General features: G+C 32.9%; 1 protein-coding gene across 1 annotated transcript in view; it reads right to left on the bottom strand.

Moving 5' to 3' along the window:
• LOC122627713 (ras-related and estrogen-regulated growth inhibitor-like) overlaps positions 1–6,762 on the bottom strand; it is a 73,848-nt gene extending 67,086 nt beyond the window's left edge. The window contains exon 1 of the mRNA XM_043809082.1: positions 6,568–6,762. Within this exon, the coding sequence (XP_043665017.1) occupies positions 6,568–6,628 (61 nt within the window). The 5' untranslated portion in view covers positions 6,629–6,762. The remainder of the gene's footprint in view (positions 1–6,567) is intronic.
• Positions 6,763–7,828: the final 1,066 nt, after the last annotated feature.

The following is a 7,828-nucleotide window of genomic DNA, read 5'->3' as shown; positions in this document are numbered from 1 at the left end:
AAAAAAGAGAAGAATAGTAATAAAAAGAAAAAGAAAAAAAAAAAAAAAGAAAAGAAAAATTCTCCACGACATCTAACCCCCTGGATCTATGGATGAAAATAAAAGAGGAAAAATTCGTAAGTACATGTACATTATATACGGTATGTAAGAGTACGTAGGTACATAGGTACGCGTATATTCGTATATATCAGGTATTTATATGTATAGTAAGTTTCAAATAAGGGCGTACACGATGTTTTCGCAAAGAGTCGCGCGCATCGTTCGAAAGAGGATGCGCTTCGTTGCCTTGCAAACTCTCTGCAGCATCCTTTTCCTTTTCTTTCTCTTATTTTTCTTCTCCTTCTTTCCTTCCTTCCTTCTCTCTCTCTCTCTCTCTCTCTCTCTCTCTCTCTCTCTCCTACTTATCCTTATCCTCTTCTCCTTCCTAGCCGTTGCTTTTATCCAGGATGATCGTGGCCGTAATTACTATTTTCTTACGTGCACCACGCGCTTATCTCGCGTGCATCTATCGGTGGTCCACGTATAGAAGCGAATAGAAGTTAGAGTAGAACGTATCGCATCTTTCTTCTCTCTCTCTCACTCTCTCTCTCTCTCTTTCTTTCTCTTTCGTTCTCTCTTTTGCACTCTTTGCCTCTTCCACGTTACACAGGATTCTCGTCTATGCGACTTAATCTACCTTCCTCTTCTTCCTCTTCTTCCTCTTCGTTCGTTCGTTCTTTCTTTCTTTCTTTCTTTCTTTCTTTCTTCTTCTTCTTCTTATTTTTCTGTTGTATGTATCGTCCTCTTTGTACTCACTCAACTGCCCCCTTCCTTTATCATCGATCCCTATGTAATAGGGTTTACGTAAACGATTTTCTTTACTCGTTGACTCCAAAGTTAAAACGAGAAGCTATCAAGGTCAAGATCCTTTAAACGGATCGATGAATCAACGAACGACCGTACTAAATGAGTTCAAGTTCTCGAGAAATTCGTTCATTTGAGATATCGGCCGAGATAATCCGATTAATTCGATATCGAGATATCGAGATATCTTAATGAGCATTCTCATTCGATTATACACGGATATTTTTTTTTTTTCTTCTTTCGATCTTTTTATTATATCGTTGTATGATCAAATAACGTAGAGCATAATCAGTAATTTGTTTAAAAATATATTCAATTAATATTGTTTAATGTTATTAAAATAATTGAATATAACATGATGTATCATAAGTAACTTGAGAAACTTTCTTTTTTATCATATATATATATATATATATATATATATATATATATATAATCATATTAATAATCATGTCAAGTAAGTACACAAATATTAATAACAAATAATAAAGCAAATATATATATTTATAACGAATAGATATATTATACTAAATAAAAAGGAAAAAAACATAGTTTTAAACGTACATTCGATACGATCAAGCGAACGTTCGAAATCATGACTTTTATATAATGTCAAAAAAATAAAAATAAAAAAAAATAAAAAAAGCCTATCTTTTTCGTATCATTATCCTCAAAAGGAATGAACCGAGGACAATAAGAGGAGAGTCCTTTTTACAGAACACGCTTCATCATTCTGTTCGGTCACACTCGCGAAGTGATCGCGTGAATCAGGATAACGCAAGAAAGGACGAGAACGTAGCTATATATACATACACACATATACACACAAACATATATATATGTACGCTATGTATATTCGTATATATGTAGTACGTACATTACCTACACTGTGAATTTGGACACGGCGATAAATCCTCGTAAAATCGGCGATTCACTCGGTGGTTAACCCGAACGACTCGTTTCCTGAAACGAACCAGCGATGTTCTCGCAATTTGTATCTTCCTCGCCTCGTTATCGAGGTCGAACTTTCGACCGGGAAGAGAGGTAAAAAAAAAAAATAAAACCACACACACACACACACACACACAAAGAAAAAAGAAAAAATGAAAAAGAAAATGGAAAAAAAAAAAGAAGTCAAACCACCATTTCTTGAACGTCGCATCGTATAAACGATATAATACAATAAAAAAGAGCTAGTACATTATAATTTTTAATTAATTATTATCACTTACATTAATATTGATATTAGAAAGTTGTATGATTATATAAAAAATCTAGTACAATTTCTAATTAGCTATGAAAACTTATATCAATATTGTATTATGTTAATATATTGGAAATGTATTTCTACAAATTTGTTATATGATATTATTAATTTTATATTTTTTTATCATTTTGAATGTATTTAAAATTGAATAATTATTATTACATAATATTGTTAATAAAAATATTGATATTAATGTCGGAAAATGAGAAGCAAAAAAAATTACCTATGACAGATCTTAATCAGTCTATTATAAATGAGTTATCGTACCTAAATATAGCTACTATAATATTTAATGGAATATAAATAATTATATAGTAAATATAATTAATTTAGATCAACGTCTTTATCATAAATTAATTTGTTACATTCTTATGTCTAATCGTATTTACAAACGTTTTAAATTAATTGACGCATAAAATTAAATTTGACGATCTTCTTACTAATTAACACGAATTCTCTCGCCAATTCAATTCGTTGCAAAATGTAGGAAATAATAAAAATAAAACGAAACGGGAAAAACAAATAATTGAAAAAGAAACCAAACAAAAATAAATAAATAATAAAATTGATCCGTAGTCATTGCTCGAATTTAAATCGTTTCTACGAAATCGCAATATAATTATACTTTATGGAGTTTCTACCGAGTTTGAACTTTTAGTTTCATCGAGGCCACTTTAAACGATGACAAGGATGACAATGATTACAACGACATAATAAAATTCATTTCCAAGGAATCGTCGGTTCTCGTACGTTGCAACTTAATTGTTAGTTACGTTACTATTATACGTATATACCAAATTGAAAAAAATCTAATTGATTATTAATGTCAAATCCTTGGAAGAGGTTATTCCGTATATCAACATATATACAAATAAAGAAGGAGTTAGTTATCTTCAGTATCGCCACTAATTTTTTGACCTAATGCCAGTCGCTCGTAACCAATAACAGTCAAGCAGAATCGTTTCGTCTGCTATTATCATTTAACGGTATATATATATAAACATATATATATATATATGGACTAGATATATAGATATAATACACACAGACATACACACACACATATATGTGACTACTCCATAAGTTTTATCCATGAAACTTAACGTGTCTTGGTAGAACAGGATAAACTCTCGAAGGAAAACGTGTCATCGTTACCTACCGACCGTATCGATTTGCTCGTGTCGCCGGCAAACGATTCGATACAAATAAGGACACTAACAGACAGGTCGGTGCACTTATCTATACCGTACACTCTTCTAAGTTTACGTTAGAACGTGCGTTAGTGTGTTTCTGTTCTCTCTCTCTCTCTCTCTCTCTCTCTCTCTCTCTCTCTCTTCCCCTCTCTTTCTCTCTTAGAGTTCCATATTCGGCAGGATCGACTCTCGTGCTAATTAGCGGAACGTCGAAGAGAAGGTGCACACCGAGTCGCGTTAGAAAACACTTTTATCGTCACGATAAAGGTCGAAGACTCGGTTCACCTTATCCAGTTTAACAAAGAGGGGGAGTGAGAAATAGAACGAAACAGACATAGAGATAAACATAGAGATAGAGATAAAAAAAGAGAGAGAGAGAGAGAACGATTTATTCGAGCACTTAATTAGCGCGTGTTCGAAACGTAACAAACGAATATGATTTCTTCTATGTATCACGAATATGATCGAATAGAATGAATTATGAAGGGACGTTAACGATCAATCGAGATCGATTCGAGGTACTTACTTACTTATCTACTATTTTTAGAATCTATTCGATCGAACCCGATCTTATACCTAACTCTCGACTTTCCTCGCAATGAAATCACTTTATAAACGAAATGAATTTATGAAGGCACTCGGTCAATTGTCCTCTTTCAACGAACGTTAACGCAGATAAATGGGCAACCGTTGTAACATGAAAGATAATAATTGATATTCTTGGCAAGAAAGAAGATCGATTCGATAACGAAACACGTATTGATTATTTTACTCGATCTCTCGAGTGTCGATATTTATGAGCGATGATCGAAGTCCTACAAATTCTGGGGGGATGAATCTTCTTCTTTCTTTCTCTCTCTTCATCTTATTATTTTTTTTTCTTCTTCCTTTTCTAATTTTTTTTTTTTTTTTGTATTTTTTGCGCATACAGACGCACATACACGTAGAGAAAAAAATAGGAGAACGGATGTATCGAATATCATGCTTTTTTTTCCCAAACCCTTCTTGCAAAATTTCTCATAGCTCGACAACCTGTTGACCATTTCGTTGATATTCGATAACGTCCATGCAGATCCTTAGATCCTTATTATAGCATAAATCGGAGGACACTCTCTCTTTCTTTCTCACGATTTTTAAGGATTCTCATTATTTCGATAAGAATCCTTTTTCTTTTTTTTTTTTTGTTAAATAAAAAATAAAATTGCACGACATTACGATGATCATTATTTTTCTGTTTCATAGAATTCGTTTTATCATTTATTTTTTAATATATATGTATATATATGTGTATATAAAATTTTTATAATAATATGTCTAGTTATATATATATATATATATATATATATATATATATATATATATACACGTATATAAAGGATATTAATCGGACACGATCTGTAAATATATGATAAAATATTTCGAAAAGAATCGATTATAATTCGAGCCGATTTAATTCTGTGCTATCGACGATTAAAATCTTCTTCCTTCTTCAGATAAGAAAAATTTTAAAATAAAAAGAAAAAAGAGTCGTGATCGAAGGTCGATCGAAAAAGTGCGAAGAAAAGAGAAAAAAATAAGACGATATAAATACGAAATCTAAGCGTCAATATTTTCAAACAATAAAATAAAAATATCTTCAAACAAAGATCTTCGTAAATCTTTATAAAAATAATATCTATCTACGTATATAAATATATATGTACGTAATACGTAATTACTGTCGATAGATAAAACGATAGAAATTACGATTTAAATTAATTTTCAATTTTATTTATTCGATCATTATGTTTGATTAATTAATGATAAATATTTTGCAAAATAAATGATCGATAGATGTGAATATTTTGATCGGTATAAATAATGAAGTGTTAAAGTTGCGTAAGGATTACGTCATTTATAATCAAGTACCGATATTTTATTACAAATATCGAGCGTATTTATTTGAAAATATTGGCCCAATAAATATCAGCCATTTATTTTCTACCGATTATAAAGTAATACCTTTCGATTTATGTCGAAGTATATCGAAGAAAATGCACGAGCTAAAATAAAATAACTTAGCTTTGTATTCGATTTGTATGCTTAACAAACATATGGGTTTTGAACGAACTAATACACTGTACTATATCGAAGACTATGTGTGTCCATCTTAACGGCACTTTCATTCGATCGTTAGCATTAAAAAAACGTAGAGTACGAAATTATATGGCGCCTACGATATACATATGTATGTAAAATATTAATTTTATACGATATTGTAATCGATGTGTTCCCATAGATCTCTATGTACCATACTAGATATCGAAATAACGATATACGATTTGTACTTACGTATAACTTGTATCTAGTTGCTACCATTAAATCGTTTATTTTTTAATTTTCTTTTTACTTTTCTTTTCTTCACTCCGATCAGAAATAATCGTTGCTCGAGAAAGATAGAGAGAAAGAGAAAGAAAGAAAGAAAGAAAGAGAGAGAGAGAGAGAGAGAGAGAAAACGATAAATGCCAAGCGAGAAAACGGAAACACAATTTCAACCTTTCGTTGAAATACGTTTCGAAACTCGCGCGTAAACTAACACCTACGATTGGTTTTCTTTTTCTCTTTTTCTTTTTTTCTTTCATCTCCTTATCAAACTCCTCCATTTACCGGTTTATTTATTTATTCCTTTTCGACCAGGTTTTCGTTTAACGAGATAATAAATACGTATATAGTACGATAGTAGATACGTACGTATATTCTGATAAATGAATGAAAAGAGAAATAAATCGAAACATTAAAGAAACATCAAAGAATAAAAAACAAAAAAAAAAAGATCAAAGCATTTCTATTCGTTTACTACGACTTATCCTTCGATGATAACGTAAATCTTATATCTATAATCTCTTATAAACATATTTATATATAAATATATATATATATATATATCCTACAATCTTTTTAATCCTTTACTATCTACGAAAAAGTTTCTGTATTATATCGACAATGAAAATTAGCGGAAGAAATTTTCCCGCGCAAAATAGAATAATCTACTCGGTCGATAAAGCAGTGTCATTAAAGAGTCGCGAAGAAAAAAGAAAGGGTGGCGAGAAAGGGGGCGAGAAATTGTTGAAACGAAAAAAAAAAAAAAGAAAGAAAGAAAGAAAGAAAAAAAAAAGAGGAAAGAAAAAAGCTAAAGAAAAGTCGAAGAAGAGAAAAGAATTAAAACAAAACAAGAAAAGAAGGAACAAAAACAAAATGAAAAAGAGAAAAAAAAAAAAGACTTACCGGACTTGCCGACTCTGGGGCCGCCGAGGACGACCACCCTGATCCTATTGACGTTTGTCATCGGACAAACTGGTGTGTCGTTACGTGTCGTTGCTTGATCCTCTGTCGCAGCACATCATCCAGCGTGATAAACGAATTCTTCCTCACAAATTTCACTCAAGGGAAAATAGAGAGAATAAAAAAAAAAAAAAAAAGAAAGAAGGAAACAAATCGAAACGAAACGAAAAACCCGGGATGGAAACTTGCGAGTACGTTGAGAACAGAATTAACGAAAGGAAAAGAAAATGAGTCGTAGGAAAGAAAAAAAGAGACAAACAGAGAGAAAGAAAGAAAGAGAGAGAAAAAGAGAGGGAAAGAGAGAGGGGGGAAAAAATTAATAAAATCAGCTCTCTTTTCTCACTTTTCACCGAAGTTCAATAATCCAACGTATAATATAATTATAGAACAGTCTCATCTTTTGACAGAGAAAGAGAGAGAGAGATATTCGTAAAAAATTCTCTTCTCTTCGTCGTCTCTCCTCGCGATCAGCCAGGACACTGACCCACTTGCTCGCGCGCGAAAGGCCCGTCCTCGTCCTCGTCCTCCTCTCTCCCCACCTTCCTGCACTTCTTCTTCTTCTTCTTCTTCTTCTTCTTCTTCTTCTTCTTCTTCTTCTTCTACTTCTACTTCTTCTTTAACAACAGTTGTCTCCGTTTCTACTTGACGCCACCGACGTAGACGTCGCCGTCGATATTTCGCGAACACTCGATATAACCTTTCTCCTTTTTCTTCTCCTTTTCGATTTTTCCTCTTCTTCCTTTCAATCGTAAACTTTCAATCGTAAAGTTAACGACGTAAATAGTCTAGCGAGCGAGCACAACGATCTAAAGGCACGCGATTCCGAGATAAACTTTTCGTAACAATTTTAATATATGAATTAACACGATCGAATCGTTTTCGAAGTCAAACGAGGCGCGAAATTCGAAAACGGGCTTGTACTTTTTCCTTACGTAAAAAAACGTACATATGTAGCAAACACGAATTCTTACTCGAAGTCAACGATGTCGTCGCTCCAGAATTTCTCTCTTCGAGTTTTAACGATCGATTATTGCTTCCATTCGAACGCTGCTTCCTCTCGTCATCGCTTGGAAAGTGTCGCGGGACAGCAGTGAGCCTGAAAACACGAGAGGAATCTCGATAATGGAGGCAACTCGTCGTTCGTCACGCCGTCGAGGCGCCACTCGCTGCCGGACCCGTCCGGTTTCTCTCGTTCTCTTTCTCT

The sequence above is a fragment of the Vespula pensylvanica genome, chromosome 3 (genome assembly GCF_014466175.1).
Source record: "Vespula pensylvanica isolate Volc-1 chromosome 3, ASM1446617v1, whole genome shotgun sequence".
NCBI classification, from domain to species: domain Eukaryota; kingdom Metazoa; phylum Arthropoda; class Insecta; order Hymenoptera; family Vespidae; genus Vespula; species Vespula pensylvanica.
This window is presented reverse-complemented; position numbering and strand designations above follow the sequence as displayed.